The 18,899-nt window shown below is 41.9% G+C and overlaps 1 protein-coding gene and 2 pseudogenes across 1 annotated transcript in view; all 3 read left to right on the top strand.

The window, feature by feature from the left end:
• The first annotated feature begins 5,092 nt into the window (after positions 1-5,092).
• Positions 5,093-6,043, top strand: LOC124090923 (olfactory receptor 5D13-like; annotated as a pseudogene).
• Positions 6,044-9,683: 3,640 nt separating this feature from the next.
• Positions 9,684-10,652, top strand: LOC124090921 (olfactory receptor 5D13-like; annotated as a pseudogene).
• An 801-nt stretch (positions 10,653-11,453) lies between these two features.
• Positions 11,454-18,899, top strand: part of LOC124090920 (transport and Golgi organization protein 1 homolog) — a gene marked incomplete at its 3' end in the record, with an annotated part of 41,714 nt that continues 34,268 nt past the window's right edge. The window contains 3 exon segments of the mRNA XM_058578490.1: positions 11,454-11,506; positions 15,069-15,284; positions 17,033-17,082. Of these exon segments, the coding sequence (XP_058434473.1) occupies positions 15,118-15,284; positions 17,033-17,082 (217 nt within the window).

The following is an 18,899-nucleotide window of genomic DNA, read 5'->3' as shown; positions in this document are numbered from 1 at the left end:
GGGATTACAAGAGAGTACCACCAAACCTGGCTTTCCCACACTTCTAAAGACTATTATTGCTGGGTGTGGTGGAGTACTCTGTAATCCCAATGTACCAGGAGGTTGATGAAGGAGGAATGCAAGTTCAAGGCCAGCCTCAGCAATGTAGCAGACTTAAGTAACTTAGTGAGACTCAGTCTCAAATTAAGAGAGAGAGAGAGAGAGAGAGAGAGAGAGAGAGAGAGAGATTATTTTTATATACCTGAAATACATGAAACAGTATGATTTCTACCCAAGCATAGCTATCATGTACAGTCAGTAGAAAAATGAATTTATATAATTCAAGGAAAAATGTATGGTAGGCCAATTTTGACAATAAACCAGGGTCACAAAAAGATGAGCCAGATACCTGCACCTGCATTTCCCTGAAAACCATTCACTGAAAGTATAAGTTACAAGTTTTATGGTCATATAGACATATATAGGGAAAGGGTAAAATTTAAACGGTAATCAAAGTTGAACATTTTCCAGATTGAGACCCTGAACTGATGCCACAGGTATAAAGAGTATCACATGATAGTCCAAATTGCACTGAAACTGAGATGTGACTCATTTCAGGGGCCAGGAAACCCTAGGCCTGGAGGTTGAATGAAAGAGTACCAGAGTGCCTGTGCTCTAGATAAATATTAGAAGCAGAAACATTTTTGTTCTGATTAAATCCTTTGAGACCTCAAATTATCTTTACACCTGTACTGTTTAGTACTTTCAAAGTTTGCAAAGCACATGAAAAGATAGGAGAAGGGCAGTCTCTACCTCTGGAGGTGGAGAATCTGCAATCTTATTTGGGTGTAATTTTTTGCTTCAGCCCAGAGCTTCTTTCTCTGAAGATGGCACCAGTTCTGCCTTAAATGTGTATTTCTTGCTTTACTCCAAAAGATGTCTCTCTCTTGAGATAGCCTGCATTCTTCCTTTAATGTGTATCTATCTGCATTCTCCCTTTCATGTGTATCTAATTATTGATTTCTAAATCTGTGTCAGAGAGAGAAGGGGGAGAGAGAGAGAGAGAGAGAAAGAGAGAAAGAGAGAGAGAGAGAGAGAGAGAGAGAGAGAGAGAGAGAGAGAGAGAGAGAGAAAGCCTATGAAATAAAATGCAATAACATTTAGCAATCATCAAAACCTCTTCAGAACATTTTATACATCAACAATACATTCCTTAAATAAGAATATTATTTTAGTCAATGTTTTCATCACTGTGACCATAAGATCTGACAAGAACAATTATAGAGGAGAAAAAGTTTATTTGGAGCTCATGGTTTCAGAGTTCTGAGTCCATAGACAGCCAAGGCCTTTACTCTGGGCCTGAGGGGAGACAAACATCGCAGCAGAGGGTGTGGTAAAAAAAGCAGCTCAGGACTTGAGAACCAGGAAGCTGAGAGAAAGCTCTGCTCACCAGAGACAAAGTATATACCCCAAAGGCAGATCCCCTGTGAAGTACCTCATTCACCCACACCCAGGTGCCTATAGGTATACCCAGTTGGTCCCTGGGTTAAGGCTCTCATAATCCTATCATTTACCTCTGAAGTTCTTGTATTGTCTCACATATGAGTGTGTGAGGGACACTTAATATCTAAATAATAAAAAAGATAAAACAAAATGAAACATTTAAAAATGTTTAGAAAACTAGACACTATGATAAATAGTGTTTTTATTAAAAATAACTAAATATAAAAAGAATAAAAATATTGAAACTGACATTAAGAATTCATACAGGGGTTGAGGTTGTGGCTTAGCAGTAGAGCACTCACCTAGCACATTGAAGCACTGGGTTCGATCCTCAGTACCAAATAAAAATTAAAAAAAAAATAAAGTTATAAAAAAGAGTTTAATTCAAAAATATAATTTAAATGGAAGTTTAACACCTAAATAAATGTAGCTAATGGTAGAAGTTATCTTTGAGGTTTTTCAGAGAGGAAAATAGAAACAAAGAAAATATTTACAAACTTTATATCTGATAAGAGGCTAACATCCAAACATGTAAGGAGCTCCTACAACTCAATAACAAGTAATGACTTAATATCACAATTTATATTGGATTAAGATCTTGAGTAGATGATTCTCCAGAGAAGATATGCAAATAACCTACATTTCTATGAAAAAAAATGTTCTGCACTATTAATTCTCTGGGAAAGGCAAATTAAAACAATGGGATATTATTTTTAGTTATGTTTCAAGCTGTAAAGTCCACGTATTCTTCAATGAGTGAACTTTCATTATTTAATTAATTCAATACCCAAAAGTGGTTAATGGAATAAATACCATGATGTAATTATCCCTATGGCTTCAAAAGAAAACACAGCTATCACAATGATGTAAGACTGTTTAACTAATTTTAGTTTTTGCAGCCAACTCCAATTAAAATTCCCTAATGTCCCTATCTCCATAGTCTGGGGACATGTATAAGAGCTGGAGTTTGGCAGAGTTCAGACTATGAGTTCAACTTTCAGGTGTTTCTTTTTAAAATCCATTTTACTGGCATGATCACTGAAACACTTCCACTTTCATAACAAATCTTAAGCATATTGCTCTGTTAAGTAATATTTGCTCACTGTGGACAGAAGTACCTCAACTTCATTAGTCTTAAGAAGAAATTCTTAGTGAATTATTTAAGAACTTCTGGTTCCAGGTCAGTTCATTTATCTTTTGGTCTTTCAGTTCAGGTGGAAAACAGGGGTTCAATTCACATAGGTGACTATAAAATTAAGTAGATATCTATATATTGCTGGAGACATCTTGATTTTCACTAACAGTGCTTAAAGTTTTTCTCAAAATTCAATTTTGTGCTACAGAAACTGGCAACAGTGACACTACCAGGTATCAATGCAGAAAGTCACAGGAAGTTTGTGGGTTGTTTGTTAATCTTGAGCTCCCCTAGATTTAGTTCTGCTTTGGGTACAAGCCTAATCCTGACACATTTATGTTTATAAAATCTATTGGAAGTTGTTAGGACTTAACTACCAAGTCTTTTTCTGAGTATCTTTTTGTTATTAACCTAAAAAATATGCCACATGTCCAGAGTAGTAGTAGCTGACTTTACTAATATATTCAAATTTTGAAGGGAAGTTGATGTATTAAAACAGTATGAAAAATAATGGATATTTAAACTCTGTCCACCAAGGCCCCTTGCTATGGGAAAAACCTGCTCCTAAGAGATGCTCTAAGTGTCAAGTTGCTGTTTAAGTGAGGGTGGGAACTCATGGGGCCAAGGCTCCATCTTGACACTCAATCCAGGTAAAGGTGAAAAAGTGGAAGACCGTCTGCAGATGTATTTCTGCTGCTGCCTCGTGTCTATCTTTTTACATTTTTCTTCTCCCACATCAAGACTTCTCATTTCATTGCCTTTTGCTTACACTTCCTCCTCTTCTCCAAGTTTGCTCATCTTAAAGAAAGGATTGTATTTTGGGGCTAAGAACATGTGTGGTTTTTATTACAAAATTTTCATTGTATCATAGAATATATTTTGTATGGAAATATTACTGGCGATTATAAGATCATTTTTTTCTATGTGTGTGTGTGTGTGTGTGTGTGTGTGTGTGTGTGTATATATATATATAATTTTGTTAATATTTTAACTGTTTATTAATGTGCTCTAAGTCAGCTCATTAGATTTTCTCTATATATACATATATATCAGATATATATGTATATATATATATATATATATCTGACATAAAGCACATTAATAACGTTATTGAAAATTTGTTTGAAAACCTCTAATAAAAGAATAAAAGTTGACTCAATGTCTCAATAAAACACCCATAAAAATACCCAAGGAAGCAGTGTGCATTGAAGTTTGAATGGTGACGATGTGAACACATCATAATTGAGCTTCTATAGCAAATTCTCCAGAATCATGTTGAGAGGAATCTATGTGGAATTATGAAATATAGACATTTTAAGACTCAGTCCTGTGGAGATTGGTGACAATGACTGGGAGACCAGTGTCTGAGATTGGAGTCTCTGATGACTCCATGGCTGTGGCATACTTGGTGGTGGGAAAATTTCTGTGAAAAGGCATAGGATGCCAGGTTGCTAGGGAAATGTCCTCCATGTTAGAATCTTATCAGCCTGGACCTTAATCTCAGGCATAGCAGCTCCTGGTAAGGAAGGAACTTTCTTGCTAAGAAAACAACGTTTCACGAGTTCAACTGAATCAGTAACTTAAAACAATGAACATTCTTGAGAGCTGCACAATTCTCCTAACATTGCACATTGCAACTGTAGATTGTAATTGAGGAAATTGCTTCATACTGTTTCTAACTCTGTAACTTTCCTGAATACAAAGAATAATGCTTGCATAGTCCTTAATCTGACTTAGAGACATATATAATAAAGATTGCTGGTGTAATTATGTAGACTTGCTTCTCCATCATAGAGCAGCATTCCAATGGACTGCAGCTTTATTTTCAAGATATGCATGTGTTGATTCTTATTTCTTCCTATCTCCCATCGCCCCCTGATGGAACTTGCTAGTCTGGTTGTGCTGGTTGAGGCACAGTCCAACTACTAAATTTTATGGTGATTTGATTTTGTATCATGTTTAGAAAGGTGTAAAATGCAAAAGCAATTTACACGACCATATGTGGGTCACCAATGGTGATGTCAAGCTCTCTTCAATCCTTAGTGTAAATCTTCAAATCATAACAAGGTGCTCTTTGGTTCTGCTTCCCTTTCCAATTTTTGTGATTACTTTATGCTATATTTATTTCAGTTCCACATGAATAATACTAATGAAGGGTGACTTTTAAATAATAAAGATATTACCACATATTTTTCACATTTAGCATAGATAGAAACCCTCTGGAGGCTTTCTAGAATCACAAAGTGTGGGCATCATCCCAGGGTGTTTGATTCAGAAGGTTGATGGGACTGGAGAATTTATATCTTAAGAAATTTCCAGGCTCAGCTGTGGCTGTTCTTTGGGTACCACACTTCTTATGTCACTCATCACACACGACACCTCTTTATTCCCTATATTTTTTATTTTATTTTTTATTTTTTTTTATTTTCTATTAATTCTGATTGTCAGGATTGTTTTTTTCAGCCAAGAGGATTTATGATGTCTTCTAAAGGAAATTGAAGCAGCAGGCCCACCTTTATTCTGCTGGGTTTTTCAGAATATCCAGGTCTCCAGGCACCACTCTTTCTGGTTTTCTTGTCCATTTATATCACCACCATAGTGGGAAATTTGGGAATGATAGTAATCATCAAGGTCAACCCAAAACTCCACACAATCATGTACTTTTTTCTTAGCCACCTGTCCTTTGTAGATTGCTGTTTTTCCACCGTAGTCACACCTAAACTGCTAGAAAACTTAGTTGTGGAAGACAGAACCGTTTCTTTTTCTGGTTGTGTCATGCAGTTTTCTTTTGCTAGCATTTTTGCAGTGACAGAAACTTTCATGCTGGTAGCAATGGCCTATGACCATTTTGTGGCAGTTTGTAACCCTCTGCTGTATACCACTATTATGTCTCAGAAGCTTTGTGTTCTTCTGGTGGCTGGGTCTTATACATGGGGTGTAGTGTGCTCCCTGACACTCACATATTTTCTTCTTGCCCTGTTGTACTGTGAATCTAACATCATAAATAACTTCATCTGTGACCACTCTGTCATTGTTTCTGTCTCCTGCTCGGACCCTTATATCAGCCAGGTGCTATGTTTTATTATTGCTGTATTCAATGAGGTGAGCAGCCTGATAATTATCACTATGTCCTATGTATTCATCTTGATCACTGTTATGAGGATGCCTTCTGCAAGTGGGCGTCGGAGAACCTTCTCCACCTGTGCCTCCCACCTGACCAACATCACCATATTTCATGGAACCGTCCTGTTTCTTTACTGTGCTCCTAGTGCCAAAACTTCTTGGCTCTCAGTTAAGGTAGCTTCCATGTTTTATACAGTGGTGATTCCCATGCTGAACCCATTGATCTATAGCTTTAGGAACAAAGATGTGAAGGACACTTTTCGAAAATTAGTTGTCACCAAATCTCTTTGTCACTCAATATAATATTATTATATTTGTTATTCTATGTCTAAAAAATAAATAATATTTAAACTTCAGATTCTTCAGTTAGAAATGAATGAATAATTGAAAATGAGAACAACTGAAAAACCAACTCTTGGTGAGCATCAGGAATGCTCATACATTTCAGATGAGGGTAAAAAAAAAAAAAACAACTCTAAGTCAGCTTAAAAATGGCATATGAAGTTCTAGAAAAGAATTCTCAAAGAACTTAGCAATTTCATTTCATAGTATCTGTCCATGATAAGTGAAATCAAATATTTCAGAATAAATTCTTGTCTATGACTTGTTCAGTAATATAAGGAAAAGAGAAGGGAGTGTAGTAGGAGGTACTGCTGAGATTTTCTCTGACCAGTTATTTTAAAAAGTTATTTTCTTGGAAGATGCAACTTTTTGTTTCATGAAGAACTTTTGCTGTAGGCCTATCAAGAATAAATGGGCAAAAGCAGAAAAAAATAGATGAATCTTATCATTTTATCATAGAAACTGATGTAGATAGTTAGAAATTACTTATTTACTTACATATACACTGCATGTAATTATATAATATATGTATATACATATTTAAGCATATAATCATAATTGTGCACATTTCATATATGGTTCAATGTAAAAATATTCAGTAACATTTGTAAACCTTAACCGGCACTGTGCTTTTTACAATTTCTTCATAATAACCACATTCTTATACTTTGAAGAATTTGACTGATGAGGCATAGTTGTCCTCCCATGTAATTGTCCTAACAGAGATTGAATGTAAGAAGTATAATTTGTTCAAAAACAATGGTGTGCCCATTGCTGTTAATTCTGTTAAAGACAGACTGTGTATCAGCCAATGTTTTATCAGTATAAGAAAATGACTGCTATTCATTGATAAGATAGGATATTTAGAAGAGTGATTTATCCTAAAAGTGCTGAAAGAACTGCTGGAGTGAAAAAGGAGTTCCATGGAGCACTAAAGACACAGTTAAAATGGAGCAACAAAAATTTTTTATAACTCAAATCATCTCATAATTTATTAATGTGTCTTAGGGATGGCTCTCCTGGGGTTTTCACTGAGTCCTAATATGGATGTGCCTTCCTCAGATCTGAAAGGCTGATATAGATGATACCGACTAGTCACAATAGCCAAGTTATGCAATCAGCCTATATTCCCACTAATGAAAGAATGAGTAAAGAAAACTTGTTACATACACACAATGGAGTACTATTTGACCGTAAAGAAGAACAAGACCAAGTCATTTGAAGAAAAATGCATGGAACTGGAGATCATGTTAAGTGAAATAAGCCAGACTCAAAAAGACAAGTATTGTATTATTTTTTTCTTTCATATGTGAAATCTTTATTTATTTATTTATTTATTTATTTATTTATTTATTTATTTATTTATTTTTGTTAGTTGCTCAAAACATTACAATGATCTTAACATATCATACATTTGATTCAAATGGGGTATGAATTCTTATTTTCCACGTGTAAAGATTGCAGGATCCCAGACACTAGTATGCCTGTATGTATAATCATGGCTGTATAACCAATGTGATCATATTTGGAATCTAAAATATAGCAACAACAACAAAAATATAACATTAAAGTAGAAGGGGAACTTTTACTAAAGAGGAGAGGGGCTTACAGGAGAGGTGGATACAATTAAAGCATGTTATATGCATGTATCATGCATATAGTTTGTAGCAGCAAAATTCACAGTAGGCAAACTGTGGAACCAGCCCAGGTGTCCATCAATGGATGAATAAATAAAGAATATATGGTATATAAATAAAGTGGAATTTTGTTTAGCCACAAAGATAAATAAATTTATATTGTTTGCAGGAAAATCAATGGAAATAGGAATGATTATATTAAATGAAGTAAGTCAAACTCAGAAGGTCAGGGTCACATGGTTTCTCTCATATATAGAAGATAGGAAAAAGGAAAAGAAAGATGGGGAAGAAGGGATCTCATGAAAAGCAAAGGGAGATAAGCAGAGGAAAGGGACCAGGATATGTGAGGTGGAGGTGGGCAGGAAGTGCTGGGGAGTGATATTGGCCAAATTACACCGTTATATTGTGTATTATGTGCATGTGTGAATATGTAATAACAAATCCCATCATTATGCATGACTATAATGAACCAATAAAAATGTGAAAAGAAAAAAAAAGTATGCATTGCATAAGGATTACCTCACCTCATATCACTAACAATTTTTGGTTAATTATTAATCATTGCATTACCATTTATTTACCTTTTCTTTTATATTTTATTATAGTTATCATGTTTGACAAGTCAATGTGTAAATTTTCCATAGTTAAAGGATGTAAAATGAATTAATGGAGTAGGCCTGATGAGGCACTGTCTCAAGTGATTAAGAAGAAATTAAATTCTTGTGCAATGCCACCTAAGACACTTAGTCTAATTTCTGTGTTCAAAGTAATTTAGTAAACTTTCTCTAGGGTCTAAATCCCCCAGGTCATAGGGGTATAAGTAAGACCTTCATTTTCTTTTCTACCTAGAAGTCAGAATAAACTTCTAAATTTTTCTATTTCTCCCCCACCCCCTCCTCCCTCTCTGTCTCTCCTCCACCCCTCCTCCTGCTCCTGTCTGTCCCCTTTATCCTTGTGTTTTCTGAAACATATTCCTAGAAAATTAACCAAAATTTATTGTGGGTGCCTGATGTATTTGCTAATTCTTAATAATTAAATAATATTTGAAATCTGAAAAAGAATTTCCTGGAGTCCATTACAAATAAGAACAAGGTTTTCAGGGGAGTACTCTCAACATTTCAAAATCTTGTAGAAATAAGAGGATGTTATATGTAAGACAATATGTCTTTTGCTATTTTATGCAATTTACAAATCATTGAAGTCCTGTACCTTTTAAAGCAGGGAACTTTCTTATACTGAAGGCCATAGTACCTAGTTATCTTCTAGGAGAACTGATATTTAAGGTCTGATCTCTCAGACCTTAAATAGTGAAAGAACAGGTCCAAAGAATGTTCTTCTCTTTGACAGGTTGCTACCTTATTCTAGCACACTGAGGCAAGTGTTTTGACATAAGGAGGAATCAACAGAAAGCTTGGAGGCATGCAAGTCTATGTTTTCTTTAATGTCCACATGTTTTATGTCTCATTGATTTCTGGGGCAACTCATAAATACTTATGACCTCAGTCTAGGCATCCCACCTGCAGCAGTACCAACTCCTCTCTGCTTTTCGTCTCCCAGTACTTCCTTTAAACATTTTAGTGCTAAATGTATTCTCATTGCTTCATTAGTGCTACTTAGTTTAAGGAGGAACTGTGAAACATGCTTTCTATAACACGGCAGAAGAGTGTTCTCTTTCTCCTAACATAAACAAATTCTCTTAACTGATGCCACTGAGGATCCACTCCACAACCCAGCTCATAGTTAACAAACTGTCTAAATGTAAAAAAGTGCCACAATTTTGTATATGCCACATTTCCCTCACATATCTATGGAGCTACTTGTTTACAATTCATTGTTCCCTTTAGAGATCTAAGTGAATATTTTTAATGTTTTAGAACATTGCCTGATATAGGGTAATTATTCTATTAATATTTGATCATTATTACTTTTATTATTATTTCATATTTTTTCTTCCAACAACAATCATGCTGTTAACTAAAGCAAACCAGACTTCTGAAGTCACCTTCATCCTCCTGGTAGAATTTCAGGCTTCTCAGAATTTCAGGCTTCTCAGAATACCCAGACCTCCAGGTGCCCCTGTTCCTGGTGTTCCTGATCATCTACACAGTCACAGCTGTGGAGAATCTGGGCATGATCCTGACTATCAGGATCAGTCCCAAACTTCACACCCCTATGTACTTTTTACTCAGTCACTTGTCCTTTATTGATTTCTGTTACTCCACTACGGTGACCCCCAAACTTCTGGAGAACCTGATTGTGGAAGACAGAACCATCTCCTTTGCAGGGTGCATCACACAATTCTTCTGGGCTTGTATATTTGTAGTAGCCGAAACGTTCATGTTGGCAGTGATGGCCTATGACCGATTCGTGGCAGTTTGTCACCCTCTCCTCTATACAGTCATCATGTCCCAGAATCTGTGTGCATCATTAGTGGCTGGAACCTACACATGGGGTATAGTTTCTTCTGTGACACCTGTTTTGTCTTGGCATTATCCTTCTGTGGGTCTAACATCATCAACAATTTTGTCTGTGAGCACTCTGCCATCTTTTCTGTATCCTGTTCAGACCCTTCTGTCAGCCAAATGATTTGTTTTGTTATTGCCATATTTGATGAGGTGAGCAGCCTCTGTATCATCCTCAGTACTTATATTTTCATCTTTGTCACTGTCATGAAAATGCCCTCCACCGGTGGACGCCAAAAAGCCTTCTCAACCTGTGCCTCCCATCTGACTGCCATCACCATTTTTCACGGGACTGTCTTGTTCCTTTATTGTGTACCCAATTCCAAAAACTCATGGCTCACAGTCAAAGTAGGTTCTGTATTTTATACAGTGGTCATCCCCATGCTGAACCCCTTGATCTACAGCCTCAGGAACAAAGATGTGAAGGAGAGTTTTAGGAAGTTAATGAATCACCTCACACTATGCTGTTGAAGACTCAGATTTCCAAGGGAATTTGAGTTACTGGCTGAAGTTTTAAGTGTTTCTCATGCTCCCTGATGCAAATTATTTAGTCAGTTCATTGGTCAGAGTTTGAAATCTGTTTTAAGACAATTATTTGGTAATTTTTTCACATTTCAATATTTAGCAAAATAGCTCCATGAATTAATGTGTTACAAGTTGAATAGTGTCCCCTGAAATATCTACTCAGAACCTCTAAAGACCATATTTGGAAATAGCATTTTTGCAGTTACAATTCAGGTAAGGAGCAAAAATGAGAACCTACAGGATTAGGGGAACCTAGATTCAGTAAAAGTGTCCTTATAAGAGAGAGTAAAGAAAAAATGAAGAGACAAATGAGGAAGAGGGCCACATAAAGAAGGGAGCCAATTGGCATTTTAGTCACAACCAAGAGTAGAGGTAAGGCCGCGGCAGGGGGGGGGTCGGCGGGCGGGGGGGTCGGGTTGGGGGGGGTTGTGGTCCATGTCTGTGTCGGCATCCTTGGGGGGTCGGCGGGGGCGGGGTCGGCGGGGTGGGTGGGCGTCCGCATCGGCGTCGGAGTGGGGGTGGCAGCCAGAGTGGCGGCCTGGGCCTCGTTCCCGGCCGCAGCGGCTTCTTATTCCCCCGAGGTAAGGCGGGGGGGGGGGGGGGGGTCGACCGAGGGGGGTTTCGGGTTTGGGGGGTGGTGGTCCGTGTCTGTGTCGGCATGGGGGGGGTCAGCGGGGGCGGGGTCGGCGGGGTGGGTGGGCGTCCGCGTCGGCATCGGAGTTGGGGTGGCAGCCAGGGTGGCAGCCAGAGTGGCGGCCTGGGCCTCGTTCCCGGCCGCAGCGGCTTCTTATTCCCCCGAGGTAAGGCAGCGGCGGGGGGTCGGGTGGGGGTGGTCGGCGGGCTTGGGGAGTCGGGTTTGCGGGGTGGTGGTCGGGGTCGGCATCGGTGGGGGGGGTCGGCGGGGGGCGGGGTCGGCGGGGTGGGTGGGCGTCGGCGTCGGAGTGGGGGTGGCAGGCAGTGTGGCGGCCTCGGCCTCGATCCCGGCCGCAGCCGCTTCCTTATTCGGAGTGGGGGTGGCAGCCAGTGTGGCGGCCTCGGCCTCGTTCCCTGTCGCAGCCGCTTCCTTATTCCCCTGAGGTAAGGCAGGGCGGGGGGGGGGGGGGGCGGCGGGGGGGGGGGTTCGGGTTGGGGGGGTGGTGTTCGGTGTCGGTGTCGGCATCGGTGGGGGGGTCCGCGTGGGGCGGGGTCGGCGTCGGAGTGGGGGTGGCAGCCAGGGTGGAAGCCAGTGTGGCAGCCTGGGCCTCGTTCCCGGCCGCAGCCGCTTCCTTATTCCCCCGAGGTAAGGCAGGGGGGGGGGGGGGGCGGCGGGGGGGGTTCGGCGGAGGGGGGGTCGGGTTGGGGTGTGGTGTACGGTGTCGTCATCGGTGGGGGGGGTCGGCGGGGGGCGGGGTCGGCGGGGTGGGTGGGCGTCGGCGTCGGAGTGGGGGTGGCAGGCAGGGTGGCGGCCTCGTTCTCTTTCTCGGCCGCGGCCGCTTCATTTCCCCGAGGTAAGGCAGCGGGCGGCGGTGGGGGGGGTCGGCGGGGGTTGGGGTTCGGGTTGGGGGGGTGGGGGTCGGTGTCTGCATCGTTGGGGGTTGTCGGCGGGGTGGGTTGGCGTCGGCGTCGGAGTGGGGGTGGCAGCCAGGGTGGCGGCCTCGGCCTCATTCCGGGTCGCGTCCGCTTCGTTATTCCCCCGAGGTAAGCAGCGGGGGGGGGGGGGGGGGGGTCGGCGGAGGGCGGGGTTCGGTTTGGGGGGGTGGTGGTCCGTGTAGGTGTCGGCATCGGTTGTGGGGGTCGGCGGGGGGGGGGGTCGGCGTGGCATGTCGGTGTCGGCATCGGTGGGGGGGTCGGCGGGGGGCGGGGTCGGCGTCGGAGTGGGGGTGGCAGCCAGGGTGGCTTCATTATTCTCCCGAGTGAAGGCAGCGGCGGGGGGGGGTCGGTGGGGGGGGGTTTCGGGTTGGGGGGGTGTTGTTCAGTGTAGTTGTCGGCATCGGTGGGGGGGTCGGCGGGGGGCGGGGTCGGCGTCGGAGTGGGGGTGGCAGCCAGGGTGGCAGCCAGGGTGGGTGCCTTGGCCTCGTTCCCGGCCGCGGCCGCTTCGTTTTTCCCCCGAGGTAAGGCCGCAGGCAGGGGGGGGTCGGCGGGCGGGGGGGTCGGGTTGGGGGGGTGGTGGTCCGTGTCTGTGTCGGCATGGGGGGGGTCGGCGGGGGGCGGGGTCGGCGGGGTGGGTGGGCGTCCGCGTCGGCGTCGGAGTGGGGGTGGCAGCCAGGGTGGCGGCCTCGGCCTCGTTCCCGGCCGCGTCCGCTTCGTTATTCCCCCCGAGGTAAGCATTGGGGGGGGGGTCGGAGGGGGTGGGTTCGGTTTGGGGGAGTGGTGGTTGGTGTCGTTGTCGGCATCGGTGGGGGGGTCCGCGGGGGGCGGGGTCGGCGTCGGAGTGGGGGTGGCAGCCAGGGTGGCGGCCTCGGCCTCGTTCTCGGCCTCAGCCGCTTCCTTATTCCCCTGAGGTAAGGCAGGGCGGGGGGTCGGCGGGGTAGGGGGGGGTCGGAGGGGGTGGGTCGGGTTGGGGGGGTGGTGTTCGGTGTCGGCATCGGTGGGGGGGGTCCGCGGGGGGCGGGGTTGGCGTCGGAGTGGGGGTGGCAGCCAGGGTGGCAGCCAGGGTGGCGGCCTCGGCCTCGTTCCCGGCCCCGGCCGCTTCCTTATTCCCCCGAGGTAAGGCAGCGGCGGGGGGCGGGGGGTGGGTCGGCGGGGTGGGGTCGGGTTGGGGGGGTGGTGGTCGGTGTCGGCATCGGTAGGGGGTGTCGGCGGGGGCTGGGTCGGCGGGGTGGGTGGGCGTCGGCGTCGGAGTGGGGGTGGCAGCCAGAGTGGCGGCCTGGGCCTCGTTCCCGGCCGCAGCCGGTTCTTATTCCCCCGAGGTAAGGCAGCGGCGCGGTGGGGGGGGTTGGCGGGGGGGGGGGGGTGGCGGGGTGGGTGGGCCTTGGCGTCGGAGTGGGGGTGGCACCCTGGGTGGCGGCCTCGGCCTCGTTCCCGGCCGCCTGCGCTTCGTTATTCCCCCGAGGTAAGGCGGGGGGGGGGGTCGGCGTTGGCGGGAGGGGGTGGGCGGGGTCGGCGGGGGGGGGGGGTGGCGTCGGCGTGGTGGTGGCATCCAGGGTGGCAGCGGCGGCGACTTCGGTGGCCTGTTTCCTGCCGTGGCCTGGTTCCTGCCGCGACCTGGTTCCTGCCTTGGCCTCGTTCCTGCCGGGAGTGAGGTCGGCTTTGGGGGCAGCTAGGGCTGTGTTAGCGGCGGCGGTAGCTTCGTTCCCGCCAGGAAGTAGGGCAGCGGGGATGGTGTCCGCGTGGGCTTCAGCCGGGGTGGTGCCGGCGGCAGCCTCATTCCTGCCGCGGGGTAAGGCGGTGGGGCTGGGGTCCGTGTGGGGGGCAGTTAGAGCAGCGGCGGCGGCAGCTACGTTCACGCTGGGCTCCGCACCACCCGGTGTCCGGGAGCTGAGGGTCCTTTTGGCTGCTCCTATTGCTTGGCGGCTGGGGCGCCGAGCTGTCCGTGGGCGGCCCTCCCCACAAAGGGCAGCGGAGCTGCGTGGTCGCTGGCAGCAGCAGCGGCTGGCCTATGAGGGCACAGACATTTGTTGCAGTTCTTGGGGCTTTGTTGTTTTTCCTTGGGCTTTTACCCTTCTTTTCGTTAATTTTGGATAAAATGTCCCCCGTGATGTAAAGATTGAGCAAGGAACTTTCGTGATGTGGGGAGCTTTGCCGAAAGTGCAGGTTGGATTCTGCTTTTCCTATGATGGCGGCTGGATGAATCTTCACTGCTGGCCGTGGAAAAGGATAGAGCAGCTTGTTAGTTGAGTTTTAAATTTCCCAGTGTTGTTTTTAAAGGTTTTACATGCATAGAAGAGGAATGTTCACCTTAAATAAGCATATGAGCGATTAACAGGGTATGTTTTCCTCTGGGAAAGGGAATTTGGTAGCTCTGACCCATGTCAGTCTGTGAATATTTAGACATGCAGTGACTTTTTAACATTTTTTCATAAATGTTATTTGTGAAACATTTCATATATGTTATTTATGAAATTGTTATTTACAGTTATGTTGTTAATACTCCTTGCCTTTAGTTCCCCGGCAAATCTTTTTCATTCCTTGTGAGAAAGTAGACAATTGATAGATTATCCAAGGAATGGAGAAAAATGTGAGTGGGTGATTTCGGACAATCCCTGAGAGCTGGCATTGTAAGATTCATCCTATCCCCAGTAATATTTTCATACAATAAATGTGAACACTTTTGAAGACTTTTTATAGAGATACAGTTTGGGAATGATATTAAGATAAGGAAAAGCTGTTGATTGATTTCTTAGATTAACATTTCTTCCCTCTTCTCTTTTCTCTTTAAAACAGTTTTCCAAGTGATAACTTCATCAAATGGCCAGTGATAAGCAAATGTCCGATGATGACAGCCCCAGCACCAGCAGTGGCAGTTCAAAGTCGGACCAGGAAGACCCTGCTGCTCCAGAGCCTGAAGATCATGAAGAAAGAACCTTCTGCCACCCAGCAGAAGAAGAGCACCAAACTCTCTAGCAAAACCACTGCTAAGTTATCCACTAGTGCTAAAAGGTAACATTGTCAGGTTGTCTTCCAAGCAATTGGATGCTTTTATTTTTACATCAAGAACAATACTCCAGAAATACTTCATGACCAATTTTATTTGTACTTGAATGAATTGTCATCCTTTAGGGGACATGAAAACGTCCTCACTAAAATTATGCTTCTAAGCAAACTTATTCTGTACTTTGGTAATTTCAGGAAGAGTCCTAGAGACTGAATTCTCATCCTGACAGTTTAAGGAGTTGGCCAGGAAAATTTGTGAAACTGAATTAGATGGTATATTGGGGATGTTTCCTTTTGTGAGTTATACTCTTGAGTGAAATTAGCACGTGTCCACGTGGGTGTCAGTCCAGGCATCTGTGGTGGCAGCTTCATAAAAGGAAATGTGTCACTTTTCATGAAAGGAAATGATCAAAAAAGTTTATATTTGCTAAAAAATGTTGAATGTCAGGCCTTGGCTTTTTTTGAAAGCAGATTTTAAATTTGCTTAGTTTTACAAACAAGTCTTTAAATCCTTCATAATAGGTATAATTTTTTTGTAGTTATAGTTATCCCTCCTTGTTCTTGTGAGAACAAATAAAACTGAAAAGTAGCCATTAACAATCTCAGGAGTCACTTTGCTGTTAAAACTTTGCACATCTTTAAAACTCGTGGATGTTCTTGACATAGTAGTGAAAAACAACAGCAGGAAAAAACATTTTGTTGGTTGTAAGTGAAAGATTATTTGTTTCCTGCTGACTTTTATTTTCTATTGATGGCAAAAAAAAATCCATCAATGGGACTCCATTAGTGATAGTGGTTGTATTGAGTAGAACTCTTGTATCAAACATAAAATGTACCTATAGCATTACCTAATGTTGATGTTTTGTTGTTTTTCATTGATCACAACTAAAAGAAAAAGAAAATATAAAAACTGATCAATTATTGCATTTTATTCATGTTCTTATTTTTCTATACATTTTCACCGTCATTTCGCCATTAATCAAACATTAATGAACTTGAGAATATTATATTGAATAGCAGCAGTCTTTGAAATACTTTAAAATTCTTCTCAGTGTGTTGTAATCTTGTGGAGAGAACAATAAACAACTTTTGAAAACATTTTAAGTTTCAAGAAAATCAGAGAAATGCTCTTTTTCCCCTTACCTCAAGGCCCTCTTTCCTCCAAGAGTATGAAATTTACATTTACGGGCTGTACCTAAGATCAGAGAAAAGAAATGGTTAAGTAAGATTGCTAAAATAGTCCTTGGAAGTTTTTCATTGGTTAAATGTATTTGTAAATTTTAAACTCTTTTTAAAACAGATAAAATATTGACAAAACTATTAATGTGCTCTTGCAATAGCTTTCTAATTTTTAGCACACTAAAAGTGTATTGAAGTCATTGTCAAAAATATTCTAGTGCTTTTCCTCCTTCTGTTTTGTCTCGTTTGCATATAAGCTTGAAAAGAGAATTTCTTTGGTAAAAAGAGTTTTAAAATAGATTTTATATCCTTTTGTTGAGTAGTAGTGGAGGACTTTCTCAAATCAGGTGTAAATGACTTACCTATTTCCAGTAGCAAATGAGAAAAAAGCTGAAATTTTCTGTTAAGGAGTTTGGATTATGCCTCTGAGAACAAAGAGGAAGCAGCCATGTTAGCATTACTGAAGGCAAAACCAGCCTTGCATTTACCTGCATGATGGTAGAGGGCATTCTGATTTTCTGGTTATTCTGTAGACTGTCTCAAATCCTTTTTGTCTGTTCCTATTTCACTAACAGAATTCAGAAGGAGCTAGCTGAAATAACCCTTAATCCTCTCCTAACTGCAGGTAAGAAACAAATTTTGTTATTTTGATTTCTAAATTGTGGAACGATATCAGGAGATTAATGTATTATCCTTGTATGTATGTGCAGCAGAAGAGGCTAGCTAGCTATGTTTGCTTCCTTAAAGCTTTGCAAGTTCTTTAAACAAAAATTGCCTAGGTGAATTAAGTTAAATTAGGAGAAAATACTCTTTAGCATGTATCATATATTCTGTACTTATGAATATACTGATCTTGTGCTTCTTGCTGAGATTTGAGTGGTGTTGATTTTTCTGTTGTTTTTCTGTGGAATACATTTATTCACAAGTATTTTGTAGAAACCTGTAAGGTTTTAAGTTTTCAAGTTAGTGCTTGTGTGCAATCTGAACTGATTTTCCAAATTTAGAAATTGTTGAATATGGTGTTACAAAATGTAAAAGCATTAAACAGGAGTATAGTTGTTTCTGTTTGATTTATTCAGTAACTTGCCTAAAGGACAAATTTTATGTGCTAAGCTATGGTTGTAGTTGTTATTTTCTAGAAAACACATAGTTGGAATTATTTACATTTCAAGCAAATATCCTAATGACTTGGGAAAATTCTTAGCAGTAAATTAATTGGAATTGTGAGAAGAATCAAATTCAGTGGAACTCAGAATTTAAGATTGGTTGACAAATTGTATTAAAAGTAGCTGGTTGATTTTTTTTTCATTTGTGTCTTATATAGTGTTCTGTTTATTTTTGAATGGTGACTGTATGGTTGACAAAATTTATCAAATTTAGAGAGCAATATTATAAATAAATTGCATAGAAGTATGTGCTTAAGAATGAGAGGGGAAGGGATGCTAGAATTAAGGCAGTGCTATGATTTGATATAAAAATGTTTTGGTGTTTAACCTGTGTTTTTGGTACAAATTGTGTTTGCTCATGTTGATCAGCACCATCTCTGAAGTCTACTTGAGACATAATAAGGAATAATCCGTTTGCTACTTATTGTGTGTGTTAACCACATCCCCAGATAAGGGGGATCTGATCCTGATTTATCCAGTGAATTAACAGTTTTGCTTATATTTGTAGTCGCAGCCATTTCAGTTTAAAAAGGAGACATGAATGTGAACTAATTATAAACAGAGTGGTATGTCAGATCTCAAAATATTACTTAAAAAGTATACTGCTCAATAGTGTAGCCACTAGCCACATTCTGACTATGGACCAGGTTGTTGTGGTTAGTTGAAAATATGATATGCTGAAAGTGTGAAATGCATACTGGATTTTGAAAACTTAGTACAATTTGTAAAAGAATAAATATTTTAATGATATTTATTACATCTTGAAATAATATTTGGCATGTTTAGTAAGTGTTTTAAAAATTGTATTTTTTATCATTTTAGCATAGATATTAGAAAATTCAAAATTACGTGTGTAACTTGCATTATAATTTCGTTGAACAGTATTGCTTTAGAGAAGAAGTAAATCAGTATTTCTTTTAGCCTTCTAAATGGTGTGTCAAATTTGTACCATTTAGGAGGTCAAGTTAAATTTGCTCTGTGGAAGAATCACTTAACTTTCAGAGTATATTCTGATAATTTCCATTACGAAAGATGTAAAGATCTGTCAATTTAAAACTCACATGTCTTAAAGTTGCATGTCAGGTCAAACGTTTTTAAGGGTTTCTGTTGATTTTCTGCAAATGGCTTAAACCAGTGTATAAATATACATCTAGAGAACATAGTAGACATATTGAATGCTTTCAGAGCAGTAATGTACTGGTACATTTGGTAAAGGAATGTACTTTAAGTGTTTAACCCAGGACTGTTTCCACAAGGTCACAGGATTATTTTAGAT

The sequence above is a fragment of the Marmota monax genome, unplaced genomic scaffold (assembly GCF_021218885.2).
Source record: "Marmota monax isolate L192 unplaced genomic scaffold, Marmota_monax_Labrador192_F-V1.1 WCK01_AAM20220418_F8-fsc01466, whole genome shotgun sequence".
Lineage (NCBI taxonomy): Eukaryota > Metazoa > Chordata > Mammalia > Rodentia > Sciuridae > Marmota > Marmota monax.
The sequence above is the reverse complement of the archived record's forward strand: the minus strand, read 5'-3'. Positions and strand labels throughout refer to the sequence as shown.